General features: G+C 40.8%; 1 protein-coding gene across 1 annotated transcript in view; it reads right to left on the reverse strand.

The window, feature by feature from the left end:
- Positions 1–1014: 1014 nt before the first annotated feature.
- The window catches only part of FLRT2 (fibronectin leucine rich transmembrane protein 2), a 66488-nt gene continuing 44210 nt past the window's right edge, over positions 1015–23292 (reverse strand). The window contains exon 2 of the mRNA XM_067532277.1: positions 1015–8747. Within this exon, the coding sequence (XP_067388378.1) occupies positions 6338–8323 (1986 nt within the window). The 5' untranslated portion in view covers positions 8324–8747 and the 3' untranslated portion in view covers positions 1015–6337. The remainder of the gene's footprint in view (positions 8748–23292) is intronic.

A 23292-nucleotide genomic window follows, 5' to 3' on the forward strand; every position in this document is an offset into this window, starting at 1 on the left:
CCAGGATCTTCTTCAGGTCTGGGAAAGGTAATACCAGCATGACAGCAAAATGCAAGGTGGAACAGATTGTTTAGTTAGTATGTATTATAAGGAACCATTCCGAACTCACACAGGAAAATGATAAATGACAAAAACACTCTATAATCTATGAGTGAACACTTTTCACAAAGTGATCATTCTATATCTGACCTCTCAGTCCTCATTCTCAAAGGAAACCTGCACACAGCTTTCAAAATATGAGCCTGGGAGCTTAAATTTATAACTTTGCTAGATGCTAAAAATCATGAACTGAACAGAGACATTGGATTTATGGCTCATTATAACACTGCAACCCACTAACTCCCTCTTTTTGCCTTATGACTGCAGAGGTGTTGAATGATTCTTTAGAATATGTGCTTACTAAACAATCTATTCCATTTTGCTGTGATGCTGGGAGTACATTTCCCAAACCCGAAGAAGAGCTCTGTGTGGCTCAAAAGTTTGTCTCTCTAACCAACAATGGTCCAATAAAAGATATTATCTCCCCCACTTTGTCTCTCTAAAGCTCCTGTATACACATATACTATGAACTAGGTATATAAAAGCTGCCAACTATCCTGTGGCTGAATCTTGATCTTCTTGGGTCACAACCAGAAGTGATTTTCTGAGAGAAACTAGGGGAAAAGGAAGAATATTTCATTCCTGGAAAATAGATTAATGGATAAAGACAGGTTAGAGACCCAAAGATGCATGATAAATGCATTTATCCCACTGCTCTACAATTTCTCACACAGATTGGATATTATCTCCGCATACACACATGGCGTTTATGTATCTACACATACTCACACACACGCACATACTATATGCAAACATTAGGTTACAGTCTTGTCTTCTTGTATAGTGAGTTCCTATATGCATACCAAGATGTAAATGTGCCTATAGCTAAGATAATCTTTCAGAAAATGACACCAACAGGTAGTTCTCATTATAGGGGCAAAATTGCTTTGAACAAAAAGAGATAAAACAAACAAGTCAGTTGGTTAGAATTTAAAGAGAGAGCAGATGTACAGCAAAACACTTTTTAAAAAATAGACAAAAATGAAAATTTGGAAGTGTGACCTTTTTTATACTCCATTCCTATTTTCCTGTTTGGATCAGATATTCATTTCTGGATTGTAATGCATTTACTCATAAAAACACAGTAGGTTTTTTGTGTTTTTTTTTTTTTTTAAGAAGTCTTTACTTTACCTTTACAACAAGGTACTGAATAGTGTAGGGTGGAGTTTTGAAGTTAAAAATGGCAAGTCTGAGAAAATGGATAATGCAGGCTTCAAAACACTTGTACTCTCTTGTTGTAGATAAAGTATTCCAAACACAAAAAGAACCAAATTTGCATATGTCTCAATTAATAACAATGTTTTATGATTATTTTTCAATTAATATATTTGGTGCCACTATATCTGGGACCCAGTATTCATAACAATTTCTTCCGTGCCTTGTCTGTATTTGAGAGGATCAGAATTTAACTCTAAGGGGACATATTTCTTTAGAGTCCCCAGTATAGTCAATGCTTGCTGCATCCCCTTTGTGCTAGGTTGCTGGGTGTGCTACTAAAAAGAACTGTCTTGTTGAAAAGAAAATACAGTACCATGCTTGTGCAAAAACTTCACAAATAAATCTTTTACAAGCATCCCCTAGTGTCTTCTGTGATGCAAAATGACCTCTCCTGTAGATCTTAGGGAAGGATGTCAGCTTCATCTTCCTAGAATTATCCTTTTATGTAAAAAGGTGAGCATCAGACAGGATTTGATGAGGCTCAGAGCTAGTTACTTTTGTTTTTGGCACTAATTTCTGTTTTGTTTTTCCATGTAGCTGGAAAGATAAGTAAGTCATGAGTAAAACCATTATTCTCATATTCTAAAGTAAAACTTTAATGTCTCTGTTATAAGTTAGAGCAAAGAAATGCAATAAACAAAGGACTCAATGGAAATTAACCACTTCACTGTCAAAAGCTGAAACTGAAACTGCTATTTCGTGTCACTAATAAAGTGCCTTATTTAGTCCTCTGAAGGCTACACCAATAACATATTAAGAATTGGATTTCTTTGCTTGGAATATTAGGTATTCTTTCCCCACACAGATAAATTTTCTCACTCTCATAAAGAGAGAAAATGATTTAAAAAAAAAATAAAAATAAAACGTGAGCTGGTCCAGGAGCAAATGGAACTGTAGCATTAGCTACTTCATTGTCATATTTGATAACAGATTTGTTTTATGTATTTATTGTCCCACAAGGAAAACTCCTAATGTATTTTCAGCCAGCAGGAAATTGCAGGGTGGACGGGGACAGACCATAAATATTCTTATAAAGAAGTCCACTAATGGCCTCCTCAACCATACAGCTTAAAGATGTGCAACCACCAGGTGTTCGCTTCTGCTTTTAAGCTACATGCTGTGAATATTTGTTACATTGACAGAATATATGAAAATTGGGACTAGTTTGTAAAGAAAAAGGTATTTGGAAAATAAATGCAGTGAGTACAAATAACAGCGGTTGTGATGTTTTCATGATATTTAATTTACATCATTTCATTTCAACCCCTTTTTTATTCCCCAGAGTGATCCATTCTATATTTATGCACATGAGGTGTATGAGTCTATTGTAAACAATGGGTCAGATTTTCATTCATGTGCAAGTGCAACCCCTGAGCACACAGACCCTAATGAACATGTACAACTGAGATCTGTGGAAATCAGGAATAGCAAATGCACATTTCAGAGGTTCTGCTTGGCTTTTGTGTGTACACATTTGAAACTTTTCTCCATGATGTATGCTAGCTAGTATAAGTATGCAGATTTTACACTAATTGAGGCAGATCCCATAATCTGCAGCATTAATGGATGCTGTTTGGAATATACTCTGTACAAGATGAAAGCTTGTGATATTAATTTAATATTAAACTTCCAATCACAAAAAATATCTTTGTCAACAATTATTTTTAGCTGAGACGTTCCCAATCTTTTCAGGCATTTGATCAGTCTCAGACTTCAGCTAGTGCCTATCACCTGCTTAGAATCATAAAATGGAGCTTGAATTGTTTGTATGACTGTGAAACCTAATTTGAAATAATCCAAACTCAGCTGTGTGTTGGAGTGTGCTCAGCTGGATGGGAGCCTGGTAACAGGGGGACCAAAATACTTCCAAAACATATATCCAAATATTTGTTTAAATAAAATAGTAAATTTGTTTAGACAGTACCCCTAATTCTTTCAGTTGATTTTTCAGGGACTTTGGAACAAGTGGTGGGTTTTTTTTGACATAAAGTTCATGTCAAATGAGTCCAATGAACACTCCATGCCAATATGTGTTTGCACAAGGGATTGCTATCAGAAGCCCAAACTCTGCCATCTTTGAAATCTCTTGGATTTTCCTCCTGCTGTTTATAAAAGTTCCCATCATCAGTCAGGGAGCAGAATTAATGCCATGTGATTTAGGTGACCTAGTTACAAACCTGGAATAGTCCAAGATGGAGTCAAACTGAATAGTTTGTGAACAACCCTTAATCTGGATCACATTCACATGAGTATTCATCAAATAATTTTTACTAGCAAGCACAATTGTATCAATCTGTGCATAGATAATTCACAATTAGAAATATAGGCTAAACTCACTGAAGTAATTTGGTAAGAATAATTCACCTAGCTCTAATAACTCTGATAGACTGAGACCTAGCACAGCTGATTCTAATTAATGTAGAGAAACGTACTTACGGTATCAGACATTGAAGCATGAAGTACCAGTACTGGTATACATACCAATGATTGGGAACCACTATCAAATATATGAGATGGCTTTTTCAAACCAAACAAATAACTAGCTATTTCAGTTAAATTAAATCCTATATCCATGCCCAGAATGAATTAACTGATTCTTAGTTTAAAATAAACTCCAATGTATGTCTCATGCCACAGGTGTGTGCACATGCATGTGTCTTGCTGCTTGTCTTGTGGGCCTTGACAGCTAAAACATATTAAACAAACAAACAATACCAGCCTTCTCTCAATTATCTTAAGTAAATAGGTCACATACTAGAAAAAAACACTTTGCATAGACTTTTCTACCTAAAATTACACAATTTGAAATCAGATGGCAGCCTTTTATTCAGCAAAATTGAAGTGACTTTACTATTACAGTAGCCACACAGGTTGCCTAAAATACCAGTTATAGCTGGAGAAAATAGCAAATATACAGAATATAGAATGGAACTCCAAAATATGATTATAAAACGTGTTGGTGGGGAGGGTGTGGTTCCTCAGATAATGATTGTACTCTGCCATCTATAATTAAAGATTGGATTAATCTCCTCAGTGCAGAAGAGAAACGTTTTCATGTCATTTTAGAAGCTGCACACTCAATGACTGCTGGAGTGCAGGGATGGGCATAGTGAAATTCACCAGGAAAAGGATCACAGCTCTCTCTCCCAACATAAGAAGCCACTGTCATATAACATCAAGTTTTTCAGAAACATTTTGTTCAATTTTTACAGGGACACCAACTTTTGCTGGACCCTTCTGCGGTCTCTGCAGCAAGCATGCATGTTGATTCCCTTCCTCCTTGGACACATTGTAGAAAACAAGCCCTCTGAGCTTTTGTATGAGGGGCTTACTGACATTTATGTTAACATCTTCCTCTTTGCTGTGAACATGTGTGTGTTCCCTAGTCTCAGGAGAAAGAGTGAGCCAACGTGTTTTAGAAAATAAAAGTGAATCCAAGCCCACCATCGAGCTGGCAAGCAAACCAAAGCTTTTGGCAAGCACAGGTGTCAGTGGAGTTGCTGGAATGTTATGTAACTTTCAGAGCAACATCATGATCTTAGCAGAAGCATGATGTTCCGTCCAGTGTGTGTCAAGCTCATGGATGCAGAAGTGATTCCAACTGCGGAGTTGAGGGAAGAAGAGAGCAAAATCTAAGCTCAAAAACTATTTTAAAGCACAAATCTTTGCTGCAAATGTGGCCAAAAGACTAAGGATTGAAGAAGGGAGAGCAAAAGGGGCAGCATGGACTAGTATCCACGCAAATCCCTCAGCTCTCCAAATTCTTAGTGCCTCCATTCACCTAAAAAAACCCTGGATTTTGAAGCGATTTATGTCACTGAATTTAATTCAGTTCATACTTGGTCTGAGAGACTTGGTCTGAGAAACCCCCCAAAACCAAAAAAATAATGAGCTTTCTTGCTTATCGGGTGGTTTCTTCCTAATTCTGTGTAATAAATTTAATTTAAACCCTTAAATCAATCAGGGTCTAATCCAAAATCCATAGAAGTTGGTGAGAGTCTTTCCATTGACCTCACTGGATTTTTGGATCAGGCTTTCAGTGATCTGAATGGGTATATTGTCACTAAGGAATGGCAAATCCTATTGGGTTTGGACATTTGATGTCAATAGGGGGTGAGGGCACTCTGCATCTCATAGGTTCAGTCCTTGTCTGAACATGCTAGCTTTGCAAAAGTTGCTGTCTCAGAAAGTGATGTGATCTAATAAGACACCGGATAGGTGCTGCGCACCCTCATTTCCCACTGAAGTTGATCAGAAAATGTCTAGAATATCTGAATTTTAATGAAAATGGAAACAAATTCTCATGAAAATACATCTGATATTTTGAGACCCTTTTCAGACTAGCTCTTATGAATAGGAATAGAGGGAACTCTGAATCTTGCAGAAAGTGTTTGACATGTTTCCATTCATATCAGATAAAAACACTGAAACAACCTCTATAGCAGCACTTCAAAACTCCCACTTTTAGATGGAACCAGAAAATACAGAGGCAAGTGAAAGTGACAAATGGGGAACAGAGTTCTCCAACTTGTCTGAATCTTGGAAAAAGTTCGTTATGCCTTTGGGTAAGAGGGTTGTACTCGTTTTATCAGAACTGTCTTTGCCCATCCTTAGTGACCCTGTTTTAATATACATTTATGTCCTGTACTACAGGACTACCTCGGGACCTACATCCTTCAGACAGCTTCGACAGCAAAGTGGTTAATGTTTGAAGAATGAGTCATTCTATCCTTTGCCATGGCATTGGGTTCTTATTGTACAACCCTGTACAGTACTTCAGCAATATTTTTTTTAAAGATTTAAAAAGCAAAGAGTTACAAAACCATTTGCAATTAACTTGAAATAGAAAAGATAGCACTTTTTTTTAAATCCCATTATATAGTACACCGTATAAATTATAGAGTATTCAAATGCACAAATGCATCTGGGTAACATTTATCAAATGTAATTTTTGTGTGTGTAGATTTTTTTTCCTAGAGTTTTTGCTCAGAGTTCTATGCATCTCGCTTTCCGCTCACTATCACGTCTGACAGTGCTCCAGATCTGAGACACTGTTGTTGCAGTATCGCATGTTGTTGGGGATGTGGCAGTCTGTGTAGTTAATGCCCCCGTTTGGGGTATAAATGGGCTGCAGTCTGAAATCTCCTTTAAGGAGCTGATCGTTATTTAAGGAGACAATCTGGAAGCTGGTTTCCGTCATCTCCAAGATGGAGTTGTCCTTCTTGGTCCCCGCCTCGCAGTAGTCATCTTTCCTCCTGCCCCGGTTGTATTTCCACTTCTGAGAGGTGTAGCGCCCCTTTTTATGCATGTGCCAGCAAAAGATGCTGAGCAAGACCACGAGCACAAATATCACTGCACCCCCAATCAAGCCTGCCAGCAAAAAGGGGGAGCCCATATTCTGAGAAGTTGTCTGCTCATGGCTGGAGGCTGTGTTGCTGCCATTGTTTAAGTGGGAAGCCTTGGTTGTGGCTTCTGAACAGACAGTGTCTTCTCCAGCTCGATAATTATTAAAAGCATCCAGTGGAACCAAACAAATCCGATAGGTGGATTTGGGTTCAAGATTCACCAAGCTTAAATGTTGCTTCTCACCACTTACTATCCGCTCCTGAACAATACCCCCTACCAGGCTGTGGCCCATTTTAACCCATGTGAGTTTGTATGCCATTACAGAAAAAAGGGACAGCCAGTTGACTTGGATGCAAGTGTCATTCACAAAATGGATGGAGAGTTGGATCCGTTCAGAAATGGGAGGTGTCACCCTTTCTCCAACCTCCCTGTCAGGCACAGTGGGGAGTGTGGATGTGGTGGGTGTGAGAGGACTGTATTTATTACTTGGAGTTGGAACTGATGAAGTGGGAACCAGTGTGGCTGACAAGGTCGTAGCAGGGGCTGGGGAGATAAGTGGCAGATCAGGAGTGGAAGTGGGGCATGACAACATATTCATATTGAGCTCCCTGACAGCCATACCTCGGACCTGTTCTGGTCCCTGGCACATAAAACCCCGGACATTGATGGATGAGGGAATAAATTTGAGCCATTCAGTGACCCATTTAATACTGCAGTCACATAACCAGGGATTATTCCGTGCAGTGAGCTGCTTCAGATTGTGGAGGTTATCAAAGACCCCTTTCACCAGCATCCGGAGCTGATTGTTGGAAATATCAAGCCGCTCCAGCTTGTGGAGGTTTGAAAAGGCTGAAAGTGGTATGTGGATTATCTGGTTATCCTGCAGGTAGAGCCTCAGCAGATGTGTACCTGGAAGATCAGGGGGAGGATAGGATAGTGAATTCCGTACTATCGAGAATTCCTTGAGCTTGGTCAAGTGGCTGAAGGTGCCCTCAGCTATACCTTTGTTGGTAAGGAGATTGCCATCCAAAATAAGACGTTCCAAGCTTGTGAGATTCTGGAAGGCCATGTCTGAAATTATGGCAATTCGGTTTTCATCAACTCGTAATTCTTGTAAGTCCACTGGAAGTCCAACTGGTACACTGCTCAAATGATTCTTAGACAAGAACAGAAGCTTGAGGCTGACAGCTTCCCGAAATGCTCCATCCTCAACCCCTACAGTAGAGATGGAGTTGTCATCCAGGTGCAGCTCTTCCAGCTTCAAGAGCTGGGCCAGGGCAGCCCGAGAAATGGTCTGAATGTTGTTTTCCTGGAGGTGGAGAACCCTGACATTCCTGGGCAGGTTCATGGGAAATTCATCCAATTGATTGCCGTACAGGTAGACTGTGTGCACAGACTGGACGTTGTGCAGCTCTGCAGGGAATCCAGCATTATTAATTTGGTTATTGTGGAGGTAGAGTACGGTTACACCCTCCGGTATCCCAAGAGGCACTGAGGTCAAGCTTCGTTCATTACAGTAGACAAAGTTCCGGTCACAGCGGCATACACTTGGACAGGCCAAAGTTTTGGAGACCTGCATGAAGAGCCCCAGGGAAATTATGAGCCAGGATTTCAGGATAGCAGCCCAATCTTTGGGCCACATTCTCATCCACAGGCCCATGTTGAACTTAAAGAAACAAAATACCAAAGAAAGAGAAATAAAAACAATGATAAAGCACAGGTAGTGAAAAATCAGATCGTTGGAATCGGCTTGTATTTGTGTCCAGTGATAAGGTGAGAGGTAAAGTCCTGGAGGCTAACTGTGAAATAATCCTTTTATGATTGGCCTGCCTCCTGTTCTTCATAGGAAAGACACAGTCTTATTAGCCAGGGTTACACACTTTGCTGCTCTCCTCCATATGTGCTGAAAGAAGCAATAGCTGTGTCTTTGAAGGTAGGCAACAGGCAATTTAAAGCTACCAAAAGTCGTCAGGAGAAAGATTGGCTGGACCAGGAGTTCCTTTCTCTGAAGCAACGTAGTGGTGCACTCAGCTTTCTTCAGGCTCCAAGGTCTTCATTTCAGCTTGATGAGGGATCTGAGAGGCCTGTTAAAGAAAAAGAGGAAATTGAATAACATGATATTGTAAGCAGGGTCTGAATGAGCTCCCCCCTGCCGAGTGAGCTGGGGGGAGGCTGCAGGACCAAACAGTATTTACATGAACACACCAGGTCTGCACAGGTATCCCTTTGACAACACAGCTCTGTCTGCTAGATACCTGTGCAGAGTTGGTGTGTTCATGTAAATACAGTTTGGTCCCACAGCCCCCCTCCTACCTCGCTCAGCAAGGGGGGACTCATTCAGACCCTGCTTACAGTAGGGAAGAACATCAGTGGAAAAATATTCCATTCACAGCATATAACTTGTATGGCATTTTGGAAATAGCTGTACTATTAAACAGTAGGTTAATATTACTACAGAAATATTCTGATCATAGATTCGATCCAAACCCTTTGGAGGTGTTGGAAAGTGTCCTATTGATTTTGGTGGGGTTTGGATCAGACCCTTATGTTTGCATATTACATTCTCAGTCTCTCGTCTCACCATGGTCTATTTAACATATTAATACTCAAATTTTATTTTAAGAAATGGCTTAAGTATTTTATCCTTCTGAAAAAACAAAACAAAAAAGGAAATTAACTCTGCCCCTTTGAAGTCAATAAAGAGTTATGTCATTGGCATCACTGGGAAGAGAATTAGGCCCTAATTAATGAATCACACTGTATGCTTTTTCTTTTCATTTAATCCCCTTTTCTGATCTGTTCTTTTCCCATCTCTCCATGGTCCCGGGTACATCCTCCTCTGCCCCAGTGCACCCTGCCTAAGTATCTACCACTTGTCCTAAATGGATTATAAGCAGATCATCTGAGTATTACTACTAAAACCATAGCAGTGAAATGGTTAATAATGCTGGCAGTCACACTGACTTAAGAACTAACATTCCATTGAGAGGAATAAGGTAGTTCACACTTGTCAAAGTTATTATTTCATTATATCAGCACAAATTCAGAAATGCAACACTATAGCAGTTCATATTTGGAGGGTTTTCTTTGCAACCATGAAGGCTAGACACTTATTTTATTTAAAATGAAGCTTAGATTCTGCTAAATAAATCTATGACAGTGGGTGGATTCTGCATCAAATTTCTTAGCCCAGAATACATGAGTTCTTGAACATATGTTTTCCTCCCCTGCTTGTGCTTCTTAATTTCTCTTCCTCTTGTATTACTTATTATTCTGCTTTATGACTGAATTATTTAACTCTGTAAAGTAATTTGGAATACAGTAGCTATGAAAGATACTGCACAAGATGGAGTTGCCTGTTAAAGCTATAGCGTCTCTATTACTTAAGCCTCAATACCTGCGTCTCAATTACATTACCCTACCACACCTTGCTTAATGTGATCTGAAATTCATGAGCCAAATCCTGAAGTTCTGATAATCTATGCAGTCTGTTGACCGCAGCTGAAATTGCAAGTACTTGGCACTTTTCAGAATTTGGTGTAAAATACATCAGGTGAAAAAATATCTCTTCAAAAAGAAATATGAGCAATTACAATAGGCACTTAGATAATACGGTATTGAGGGACACAGAAAAAAACTAGCTAGATAAGGATCTCCTCTTTAAAAACCTTTGTCTCTTTTTAAATAGTACAATGGCATCCATCTCTAAATGTAGTGCAAGAAATTTAATTCAGGAAAAAACAGCATCTTAAAGCTCATATCTGTGCTACTGCCGTACAATGTACAGTATGTCCCAAATGCTGCCCTGGGGAACACTAGGAATTGGGAGTTTAGTAACCGTGTTCAGGAATCAAGATATTATAGCCTTACAACAGGAAACTTTGTACTTGAAGATTATTGTGGTTATTTAGAAGGCTCATCAGGTATCATCTCCTGGACTAAAACAGTCAGAGCTAAAAACCAAGCACTGGAATAGTCTCATAGCTTATTATTATGCATCCAAATGATAAATTTATCACATGCCTCTACTGTATGCCGTGCTCCTATAGAAACAGAAAGATTAGCTAACCTGCTGGTCCACGCTTTACTCTCTTTCAGGAATATTTCAGTCAAGAGCAGTTTCTTTTCAATTATGTAAGATGATTTGATGCTGTAGAGAAACTCTAACAGGATTACAGTCTAACCTGAGTCTGAGTGTGACAGTTTATCCCCCTTTGATATGGCCAAGCTCCCTTCTAGATCATGCTGTCCTGATCAGTCAGGACAACTTCTATTTAAAATGATAAAGGGCTCATAGAGCTTTTTTTGAGATGGTGGGACCATACAGAATGACAGTGGCTCCCTCACTCCTATTCTGTAATTGGATATAGCCTGTGTGTGTCAGTGGAGTCTAAAGGAGAGAATACACTGTATTGTAGTTGTTCCTCCAGTTGCTAAAGAGATTGGGTATAATTCAGTCATGGGATATGTTGGAGAACCCACCTGGAGAGAGTGCCAGGCAATCACAGCTTCTGCCTCTGCAGGAAGCACACGGGGAGAAGGGGGGCAGGAAGGTCATGGTCACAGCAAAGTAAGCTTAACTGGTACATAGGCCTTGTATTGGCCCTGAGTAATGGGATGAATTTCACTTTCACAGAGGAAGCACATGAAGAAAGGAATTATAACTCCTACCTAGCAAAGTGATGTGACACACACAATGCTGCCCATTAGGTAATACACCTAGACGACCTTTGACTGAGCTGTCACTTAAGAATAGAACACTGGCTGCGCGTACAAGACGCTGGTGCTCTTGGGTTTATATCTTGTTGTGGTTACTCAGGTTTTGCCTTCATAAATCTTTTAAAAGTTTCCTGCAACGTGTTTTCTCCCCTCTCAACTGCTGAGGAAGTGACTCTGTTTTATTAATTCCAGGATCCTAAATTCCAGCCAGCGGTGGTTAATAAACTGAGACTATAAAACTCGTAGTACAGAAAATAGGTATGTCACTCAGTCAGTAACCACTGTTGATCGTATTAAACAACAGCACAAAGAGAAATCTAATCAGAGATGTTTTACTTCAGTGTTGACTGTGGTGTGAAAGAGGAAAATAAAAAGCACAAAGGTGCAAATGAAGGAGTTTAAAGGAATCCTAGGGGAAATATTTTCTATCAGTATCATGCTGCAATTGTTATTATTATTGTTTGATATGTATTTTACAGCAGAACTCAGAAACCACAATCAAAATGGAAGCCCCATTATGCTAGGAGCTGTGCAATAGGTCTCTGCCTCAGATTGCTGAAAACTGTAAACTGAGGCTTACAGGTTAAAGAATAGGCAATCTGCTTGCTTAAGCAAAATAACACTGCAGGGGATACAGTGAAATAGGAAAAACTGAAGCAATTGATCTTTGGCTAATTTTCAACACTGAAGGCAGATAAAATACTAACACCAATACTAATATTTTCTCCCACCTCTGTGCTATGGTCAGCAAGGCAATTATTATTTCCTCATTCAGATCTCCACCCTCTCCACCTCCACTGCCCAAAGGCCGCCTTCTTTCATGACGCCTACAAGAATAATAACTTACCATCTGCTAGTAAACAGCTCATTTGTGAAAGTCAAATATTGGGAAGGAGGAAAATCATGACACTTTATATTGTCAAAGCTCGGCATTTTATTTTAGCCAGTTTCGTTATCTGGGGGCAAAAGATTCATGAATTACAAATGGTTGGAGTTGGCCAGACTCAGACATTGAATCTGAAGCTGAGATTTGTTTCTGGATTGAACTGTGGAGGAAGGGTGGGGAGAGAGGCACTAGTGTGTTTAACTTAAAATAGAACCATCAACCACAAAATAAACATATGTGACCACCATCACCCTGATCACTGCTGTATCCCTTCCCCCACCTCCACAGCCTTTTATATTTGTCTTTTTAGATTGTAAATTCCGCAGGGCAGGGACTGTGTCTTCCACTCTGGAAAATGCCCAGCATATTTCAGACCCTTGTGCAGTAGAAATAATAAATGTTCAGAAGATACAAAGGGTCAAATAATAGGGATAAATGAATAGGTTCAGCATAAATAAGAACACATATATATCCATTTTATGCACCCATGTTTGAAAATTGCAGCTTAAGGGGCTGATTCAGCAGTCACTGAGGTCAATGGCAAAGCTCCCATTCGCTTTTTGTATGGTGACCAGATAGCAAGTGTGAAAAATCAGGACCGTGTGTGGGAGGTAACAGGCGCCTATGTAAGAAAAAGCCCTGAATATCAGGACCATCCCTATAAAATCGGGACATCTGGTCACCCTAGCTTCTTAGGAGGAGCTCCCCTTAAACACCCTCAAAGCTATCTTATTATTCTCCTTCAAATCCCTTCTTAAAACTCTCTTTTGCTGAGATAACTAACAAAAAACCCAACTTGACAACAGTTAAGCATCTGGTGTGCAGAGACCACACCTGTCATGCTGCCCAGTATTGTCTCTTTGTTTCCTTGTGCTCCCCCATGTATCTGCATTCACCTGTTATCTCTAGTCTTGTACTTAGGTTGTAAATTCCTTGGGACAAGGACTGTCTCTTTGTTCTGTGTTTGTAAAGAGCCTAGCACAATAGGGACCCAGTCCATGAGTCGGGCTCCTAGGTGCTATCACAATGCTCTAACTACTACTATTTCTTCTTCAGTAGTACAGGATCAGGTCCTAAATAACTTACCCAAACCTTCAAGGAATCTCTAAGAGAACCAAGAAATTCTAAATCCTTGTCCAATAATCCAATCACCCAGCACCAATTTGGCTGGAGATGCTTACATTTTCCTAAACCTGCCCTGTATCTGTACCTTGCACATTATAAGTGAAAATGCAGCAACAACAAAAAATTAGATGATAAATCCACCTTTGATTAGCACTATTATAAGTGAATCAATCCTATTCTGCATAAATCTATTCTGATTACATCTATTCTGTCCTAGCAGAATAAGGTCATAATCAAGTCATGATCTCACCCCACATCTTTATCATGTACAGTAAGTATAAGACTATTACATACAGAACTGAAAAACAACAAGGAAAAAAGCTAATTACATTTCTTTGGAGCCTAAAATAGTCTATGTTACAGCAGCTTGGAACAGTTTTTATATCAGCTGATAATAGAAGATAATTATGGAATAATACATGATACAGCCCTCTGTCTATATAAATCCAGTATATACTCATTCTCAATGCACATCTACAAATGAATGAACATTATGTTCTGCTAAATTGATTAAGAGCCTAAGATGATGATTTATTACATGTCTTTCCGTATGAGTTATTTGGTTTTGAAACTGGAATTGGAAAATTCATGGCATAAGATCTGTGCATCAAAGGCATGGATCAGAATGTAAATTGCAACATTCTCAAAGAACCAATGTGCTTTTGTAATAAGCCTAATCACGTGTACCCATGGATAGTTTCTCTCTGTCTCTCTGTAAATGTATGTGAGAGGAGGGGAAAGGTAGGAGTGGAAAGATGTTTCACCCTTGATCTCCCCTAAAGGAGACATTTCTTTCTAGATCATCATGACCATCTGCTGGGGAAAGGAAAACATAAGGCATCTCCTTGTAGCTACAATAGACACAGTGAAGTCCATGGAGGCATATTTTCTGCAAGCAAGGTAATGAACCCCATAGCAATACTGAGGCTGTTATCAAAATGACTCAGCATATTTAAGTAGATACTTCTGCCCTCACGTCTCCCTTTTTTCACACCTGTTTAATTGATCAGGACATTTCTGCCTTGCCAACCAGCACTGACAATTTTTCTCACAAACACCCTGCTGGAGGAAATTTAAATGGATTTGGGTTGGCATTGCTGTTGACACATTAGCATATTTTTTCGAGACAGCTTAAGAAATGGTGATAATGATAAAACATATTTAAGGAGACTTCAGACATAGCAGCTTTCTATAGTTCAAGTAAAGACTTGTTTTCCTTCCCCCAACTCCTTTTATCTCCATCCAATTATAGCCATACAAATAAGTTAAAAAAGAGAAGTTTCTTATAAGGACATAATCTTCACAAATCCCTTCATTTAAAAAAAACACACATGATATTATCATTGACAAGAGCTTTATCTTTTGAAATTCAGGCCATGATCAGATTCCTTGAAGTTGCCATTTGACAGCAACCCACATCAGCTCTTTTTATAGTTGCCACTAGGGGGACCTATTACAACAGCAAACTTTTTTTTCCCACCAAAACAAAAACAAAACAAAATAAAACACATCTATGATTATTTTATTTCCCCTCCCTCTTGTTTTCCCCTTTCTTCTTACTGATTTGTAGCAAAAATATCAGAGAATGTTAGAAGGATTGCTCTTCGTCAGGTAATCAGGTGTAAGCCACATGATGGACCATGAGAGCTACACAGAAAATTTTTGTTGAAACAGTTATCCATTGGAAAAAGCTGTTTCAAAAAAACTTTATTTTTTCACGAAATGATATTGATGTCAATGAACTTTTGTTTTTTAAAAAAATGGGAAACAAGCGTCAAAAAATGTCAAAACATCTTATTTTGATTTTTCATTTTGAAATAACTTTATTTTTAAATTTATTTTATTCTATATTTTAAAAAAAAAAGGGGGGGGGTTAAAACGGAAGAATTTTTAGGGGGGATTTATTGAAATGAAACATTTTGATTGACCCAACATTTTTTTTTGCTGTTGTTGTACTTCCATTTTGCAGAAAGTTTTGATGTGGGGGAGGAGAAGGGGGAGAGGAAGGAGGAGTGATTTTTTTGGTTTATTCTAAAAAATGTTCATGGGACAGAAAACCCATTTTCTGACCTGTTCCATAGATGATACATTTGATCAATAAAATTAATCTTTCTACTGTTAATTTATATGAATGTGTATAATTTTGCTTCTATTTATTTATTCTACCCCATCATCCATCTCAAGGAGAGCATTTCCTGTAAAAACAAAACAAAAAAAACAATATAGATCCACTTTGTAGTTTGGGTGTCTGGCTCTCTGTGTGTTTGGAGGTTATGTGTGTGGGGAGTGGGAAGATGCTGGATTTGGGGACCCTGTGCAAGTGGCTTGCATTCCTGATGGAGACCAGATACATCAGGGTTTCCTCTTTTCTCCAAGAGGTAGAAAATGACAGTAAGACAATAGAAAGGAGCAGTGAATCCATAGCAACATGGTTCCATTGGTCATTACACCTCTTGAGCAGGGGTGAAGGAGGAGCAGGAGCTGTGCTATAAAGAGTTAGATGAAATGGGAAGTGCAAAGTTGACACAAATCCTGCAGACACTATGCAGTGCCACACTTCCTATTGACACTCTGTCTCTGTCTGTCTCTCAAACACACACACACTCTTTGAATTTAAAAAATAGAAGTCCACTGGACCAGACTCGACATTTTTACATAGTAAAAATATCATTAAATATTGAAGGCACAACATATGATCTACAATAAGCAGCGTTAATGGACATTGATTTATTGTCCATTCCAATTTATCTTTTAGATCTTCTTCAGATCTTACCCACTCTCAAATAAATGCCTGGATATACAAACAAACCTTGCACCATGCCTTTAAGATCAACAGTCTCAGGCCCTAGAACAGCCATGAGGGGAGTGAGTTCTAAATCTGAAAATCTGGTGCCAAGAAGTTCCTTCCTGTAGTCCCCAGAATTCAGATCTAGGGACTGTCAACAGGACCTACCTCAGCTGATCTCAATTGTCAAAGCAGAGAAGAGATACAGTGAGGACACAGACCATGGAGCACTTTTCAAATTAAAACCCACATCTTTAATTGCACTTACAAGCAGATATGAAGCCAATGTAGCATATTGAGCACAGGTGTAATGTGCTTGACTGTCAGACTGGGTTGCCATGTTTTGCTCTAGCTGAAGCTTCTGCATGGACTTCAGTGGTAGCCCCAAGTCTGTGATGGCTCAAACACACTTGTATAAGGAAATATCTGTATTTTCACTATAAAACTTCTGTGTGCTGCTCCCTCTGCCAGTCCTACGCCAGATGGTCACCTCCATTCTATTTTCAATCCAGCATGCAGAAAGAAACAGATGATCACCCCCAGGACTGATATTAAATGGAGATCCACATCTCGTAGGATAATACTACTCAACAGATCAGTTGGTGTCTCTATTAGTCTTTCCCCAAGGTGAAGTTTGTCAGACATTTTGTCCCTTTAACCCTCTACAGTTTGAAACTTTATAAATGTGTGTGTGGTGAGAAGATTAAGTTGGTGATTTACTGCTCAAATCTTTCACCTCAGAAAATCTGATTTCATATCTGGTTTCCATCATAGATAAAATGGGTTTGATAGGTCTCACCTTAGCTTCTTGCCTGATATTTTCCACTCAGCTGAAACTGAGAATTAGACTATTAAAGGGTGTGATGATGGATCTCAGAGTCTGGACTGAGAGTGCATGGAAGTCGGAGTTGGAGAAAAAATGAAGCTGACATGTAGAACTGGTTGAATATTTTCAGTGAATTGTATTTTCATTGAAATACACTGTTTTGTTGAACTGAAATGTTTCACAGGGACATATATATTTTAACAAAGTTTTGCATGGGATGTTTTCTCAGCTCCAGGGCTCTCTAGTTACTTCTGACCAGAAAGAAAGAGAGAGAAATAAAAAAACTTGTATTTTTTTATTTGAAAATGGATATTTTGATACAATTCCATTTCATGGAAATGTTCAAAAGGTTTTGTTTTCATTCCAATGTGGAACAACAACAAATTCAGAAGCCTCAAGAGCTGTGGCAAAATGTAATTTTCATCTTCTGGCTAGCTCTAATTGCGTGGCAATAGAGGAAAAGTGAGTCCCTTTGTTCACTTTCTTGATCCTTCTCCAAAGAGCTTAGATCTTTCTGTGACAAAAACTTGGCATGACTGTTTGGTAAAACTAATAACACCAAATTAATTAAAAGAATCCCCCTCTCTAAAAAAAATGTTCTGCACTGCATTTAGCATAATGAATTTTGTACTGAGAAAAAGGAAGGCAACCTGCTGTTTCTTTGCAAGCAAATTGGTCTCTACCTATAAATTATTCTACACAGTGAAGCAAACAGTTTGCTTTTATCTAGCGATACGTAGGCAGCCTGGCAAAAAATCTGTGGATAATTTGAAAAAGCTGCTTTTAGAGACTTAAGCAACTAAACATTGCTTCTGTGGAGGCAACATCTTGACACATTTTAAGGCTGAGTCTACACTGACGGCGGCAAATTCGCTGCCGCCAGATCGATTGTTCTGGATCGATTGAGCGGTCAGTGTAGACTCACTCAATCGATCAGGAAGTCGACGCTGATAAACTACCACTTCAAGTAGCGTAGCGCTGCGTCGACGGGAACACAGTGTAGACAGCGTGCAGAAGGGAAGCAGAGCAGTCGTCTTGAGTTACGCAAACTGCTCTGAGTAGCTTGCATAACTCCCGTCGACTGCCGACGAATCTCCACGTAAGTGTAGACCAGCCCTGAATGTGTTGCATGGTGCTACATCACTGATGAAATTCTGCACAGTGTCACATTAGCATAGGTGAGGGCATCATTCACTTCGGGTCTCAGGCAAATGAGTGTGGCTATCACTTTCTTATCTTCCCTATGGCATGGGAGCAAAGGACTTACTCCAACAATCCTCCAGCCTCTAGGGCAGTGTTTCTTAACAACCGGTCCGTGAACCGGCTCCAGTCCCTGAGTTCTCCCTGACACAGTTTAGGAAGGCAGCAAGCCGGTCCCTGCAAGGCTGAGACACACTGCTCTAGGATACCTTGATATGAATAAAGCTGTAAGCACTAGCTACACATATATACTACCATCCCAGTCAAATGGAGCCCACTCCTTCCCCCTTTAATATTGCTTGGCACACAGCCAGTGGCATACCGTGGGTCTCTGGTGCCCAGGGGCCAAGCCTACTTTTTCACCCCCCGCCTCTGGTGCCCTCTCACCCCCTGCAGGGCAGGAGGGGTCCTGGCACTGCCCCCCAGTTGCTCCGGGGAGGGAGGGTCTGTACCTGCAGAGGGGCATGAGACTTGGGGGGGCAAAAATGCAGGCTTGGATCTGGTCCATCCCGCACTTACCCGCCGTGCTGTGCTCGCCTCTCGTGCTCCAGTCCTGCAGTACAGCTCCGGCTCGAAAGGGGTGGCCTCACCCCCCAGCCTGAAGGGGGAGGGGCCGGGCCGTCCCTTCACGACACGTGGGTGGGAGCATGGGAGTGGGAGCAGCCACCCCTCAGCCTCCTGCACCCTTCTGCCCATCGTGAAGGGCCAGCCCGGTTCCCCACACTTACCTACTGCTCCAGCCCCGCAGCTTGGTGCCAGCTCGAAAGGGGCTGCCTCATCCCTTGCCCTGGGGGGGGTGCCAGGCCGGCCCTTCATGACATGCAGAGGGCAGGGGGTGCTAGAGGGGCTGGTGACCCTCCTTCCCCTGCGTGTCGTGAAGGGATGGCCCGGCGCCCCCTCGCCACCCCCTGCAGGATGGCACACAAGGGCCTGGTCCCCCCATCTTTCTTGGTACGCCACTGCACACAACTCCTTCCCATCTTTCAGCACCATTCTATAAACGCTGCTGAGGAGTTATAAAGCAAGATTAATATTTCCTGCACCCTAACTGAGAGGAAACCACCACTGATACTCTAAAGATTTATGGGCCCACTGAAGAGAAGGTGTTCCCCAGGTAAAGCCTAAATCCTACTGTACGTGACACAGCCTCTGGAAAAGGTCAAAGTGATGCACTTGAAAGAAAGAAATTGAGGATTTTTTTAAAAAACCAACATTATAATCAGATAATCTGTTAGCTGAAAAGGGGAAAGGTATTAAAAAGATAGATGAAGATTGTACAGTTAAGTCTTTGCAACCCCTACTAGCCTCTGAGTAACTGAATTATTCATCAGCTGTATAACAGCTCAGCACCAGCAGTGGCTAGAAATCGTTTGGTTTTGCAATGTTTTCCCAGTGACTCTACAATAATTCTTCACACCCGCATGGTGAAAAGTGCAATACTTTCACTGTTCTAGGAACAACCGTACAGCGCCAATCTGTACTGCTCTACAACTGGGGCTCCTAGATGTTACCACAATGCAAATCATAAATAAAAACTCTCAGTTTCAACCCCATTTTATAGACTCACTAGTGTTTCACACATTCCATGGCATTCTCTTAAAACCTACTGTTTCTGTAGACTTTCCTACCAGCAGTGACATTCACTGGAATGTTTGTGGTAAGGAAACACCAAAGAGACAATTGAAGTGAATAAGTTTAGAAATATTGATGAATATTCACTTGTTTAAAGAGGTTTCTTATAGAGCTACTGGTAACTTTTTATTGGTAAAAGTTATTATTTATTTAGCTTGGGGAAAAAAAGTTACAGTTAAATTTTGTTGGTATTGTATTTTTTTCCCTTCTGTTTTTTCATCTGTCTCAGCGATTTTCCATTTCATCAAAGTCCCAAAATGCCATGAGAGAGACTAAATTTACTTTGTATGTTGTTACCCATTTTCAACACTGTGTCCTACCTCCTCTGTACAGGATTCGTGGCCAGAGCTGTGCCCCTTAAATATGTAGATTCAAGGAATGATAGAATCAAATAAAACAGAGGTGAAGGAAGGTCTTGTGCTTAAAGCACTTGCTGGGTACTCCGGACCTTTACAAATCTGGCCCTTTGTTTCTTGCCCAAAGTCACAAAGAAAATCTGTGGCAGAACTAGGAACTGAATCAACATCTCCTAATTCCCCCTGATTTGTATGGACATTAGGTGCCTAGATGCCTTCACAGATCTGGTCTTTAATTTCTCTGTGCCTCAGTTCTCCATTGGTCAAAAGGTCACTTCTTTTCCCCCAGCTTTTGTTTGTCTTGTCTATGGTAAGTTCTTTGGGCAGGAACGGTCTCTTATTATGTGTATGTACAGTACTTACACAGTGGGGCCCTGATCTCAGCTACAAGTACAAATAATAGCAGTACACATCATAAAATCAGAAGAGGAAAGTACAAAAGGCCAGTACAAGTTTGTTCCCTCCAGAACGTTCTCCATGCCATTAAATCTAGTTTAGAATTTTGTAGGCAGTACAGTAAGATGAGTTTTTGGAAATGAGTATAGCAGAGAGGATATGGCAACAATAGGTACATATCTAATGATCCCTGTGTGCACGTCTATGCTGCCTTTGGAGATGTGAGTGCAGCACATGTAGACACACCCAAATTAACTCTAATTTAGCGAGCTCAGGTATCAAGAGCATTGAAGCTGTGGCAGCACAGTTTTCAGCATGAGCTAGCTGCCTGAGTACGTATCCAGGGTCCTGCGTAGCCATGTACAGCTGCTGTAGCTTTACTGCTATGGGTACCCAAGCTAGCTAGATTAAAGCTAGTGTAGGTCTGTCTGTACATGCGGCAATCCCCGTCACACAATTGCAGCCTCGACGTAGGCTGCCAGCTGCATTAAGCGTTAGAAAAGTCTCTGCTCTCCATGCTTGTTTACACATAGGCATCTAACAGCAACATTAGCCCTTGCTATTCAGTTCTAGGCTTTTAAACTATCCTTATGTTTGCCCAGTAACAATACTGAAACAGCTTGCTAAGAAGCCCTCCTAGGCTCATCTCGCCTCTAAAACTCACAGTCTTCTATTGAATGAATCCTGACAGAGACAGAAGAGAGCATAGAAAGCAATTCATCTTTGTTTTTCAACTTCTCTCCCCACCTTAGGAAGCTGTGTTTGGTTGCATTAGTGAGATCAAAATTGCTGTTGGTCCCCAAATGGCCCCTTCCAGCAGCAGCACAGTGCTGCAAAAAGCACCTAGCGAGTGGGACTGCTCTGCGCTTCACCATGGAGGGATTCAGCACATGCAGAGGGTCAGTGAGAGGCCTCTTCATCACTTGCACTCTCTTAGTAGCTTTTAAGTGGGAGTTAAGTGGTGTGTAGGGCTTATGTTGGCTTTCTGCTCAAGAGTGAGTTGCAGTCTGCATGTACCAAAGCATTCCAGGCAAATGGACTGGCTGCAAAAGTTCTGCCCTGTGTTATTTTCCACTACAGCGATTATTTTAGGGAATCATAATAATAATTAGTATTTTGTGCTTATATAGCACTAGACATCCATGGATCCAAGCCCTTAATAAAGGTGGGTAGACACCACACCAAAAAACCTGACATGCCAAGGAGCGAGACCATTGTGCAGTGTAGGAGAAAATAGGGGGTGGTGAAGTTGAAGAGATCCTTCTGGCCTCAGAATAGTATCTGCTGTGAATATAATACATGCCTTCCTGCCTATCCGTAAAGCACGCAGCATACTGTGGGCAATATATTAATCATAATAAAAAGGTCACAAGTTCTGGCTGCTCCTGTGGACCTCTCAGAGCCATCAAATGGGGATGGTAATCTCATAAGAAGCTTTCGTGAGGGATTTCTTACACTTCTTTCTTCTGGTTGGACCAGAAAATAGGTATAGTCCTTAGATCTGGGCACCCCAAGCTGGGGGAAAGTATGGAGTGAATCCAGTTCTACATCCAAATTGTGTAGCTTGCACTCATGAGACTTGATTCTGATCTTACACTGGTGTAAATCAGGAACAACTCCATTGTAGCCAAGGGAAGTATATTGGTGTAAAACCAATAGACCAGACTCAGGTCCATGATATTTTATCACTTCTACTTCCAACCCTGCCCAGTTCTGGTCTCTGCCCAGTCCCTATACACCACTCCAGTGGCAAATAAGAGTTTGTAAACAAGCCAAGTCAGAATTCCTCCAGCACAAGAACAGCACAAGGCTGATGTAAGCAACCCTATGCTTCCACTCCCCTTGCAAGCCCTGCGATAGGGTGCATGGTAAATTGTGGCCAGAAGTGGGAGGGTGCACACTGGAGGTGGAAGAGCGTAAGCATAGCCCTATGGAGATGCCTGGCTGCAGTGCAGTCCACAGGCAACCTTGGAAAGTCATCTGTAAATTAGAACAGCTACCAATACTGCTGTAGATTACACTAGGCACTGTTTTGTCCCCAACAGCAGCCTGGAATCCATGCAATGCAGACGTGGTGTAAAGCCACCTTTACCCCTCCACTTTCTCTGGACTACTCCTTCTGTGCTGTGTCTTTCAGGAGACAAAGTCTGGAGTGTGACCCCATCTGGAACATTGTGTGCAGTTCTGGTCTCCCATGTTTAGGAAAGATGAATTCAAACTGGAACAGGTGCAGAGAAGGGCTACTAGGATGATCAGAGGAATGGAGAACCTACCCTATGAGAGGATACTTAAGGAGTTGGCTGGTTTAGCTTAACTAAACAAAGGCTGAGGGGAGGAATGATTGCTCTCTATAAATACATCAGACGGATAAACACTGAGAGGGAGAGGAGTAAATTTAAGGGCCATTGTTGGCACAGGAACAAATGGATATAAACTGGCCAGCAATAAATTTAGGCTTAAGTTTAGACAAAGCTTTCTAACCATCAGGGAAGAGAAGTTCTGGAACAGCCTGTCAAGGGGAGTAGTGGAGTAAAAAACCTAGCTTATTTCAAGATCAAGCTTGATAAGTTTATGAAGGGGACGGTATGATGAGATTGCCTGAAATAGCATATGGCCCATCCATTACTGCTATTAGCAAACATGTCCAGTAGCCGGAGATGGGACACTACATGGGAAGGGCTCTGAGATACTACAGAGAATTCTT

Source organism: Emydura macquarii, unplaced genomic scaffold (assembly GCF_026122565.2).
Source record: "Emydura macquarii macquarii isolate MOO-44397 ecotype Brisbane River unplaced genomic scaffold, CSIRO-AGI_Emac_v2 contig_374, whole genome shotgun sequence".
NCBI lineage: Eukaryota > Metazoa > Chordata > Testudines > Chelidae > Emydura > Emydura macquarii.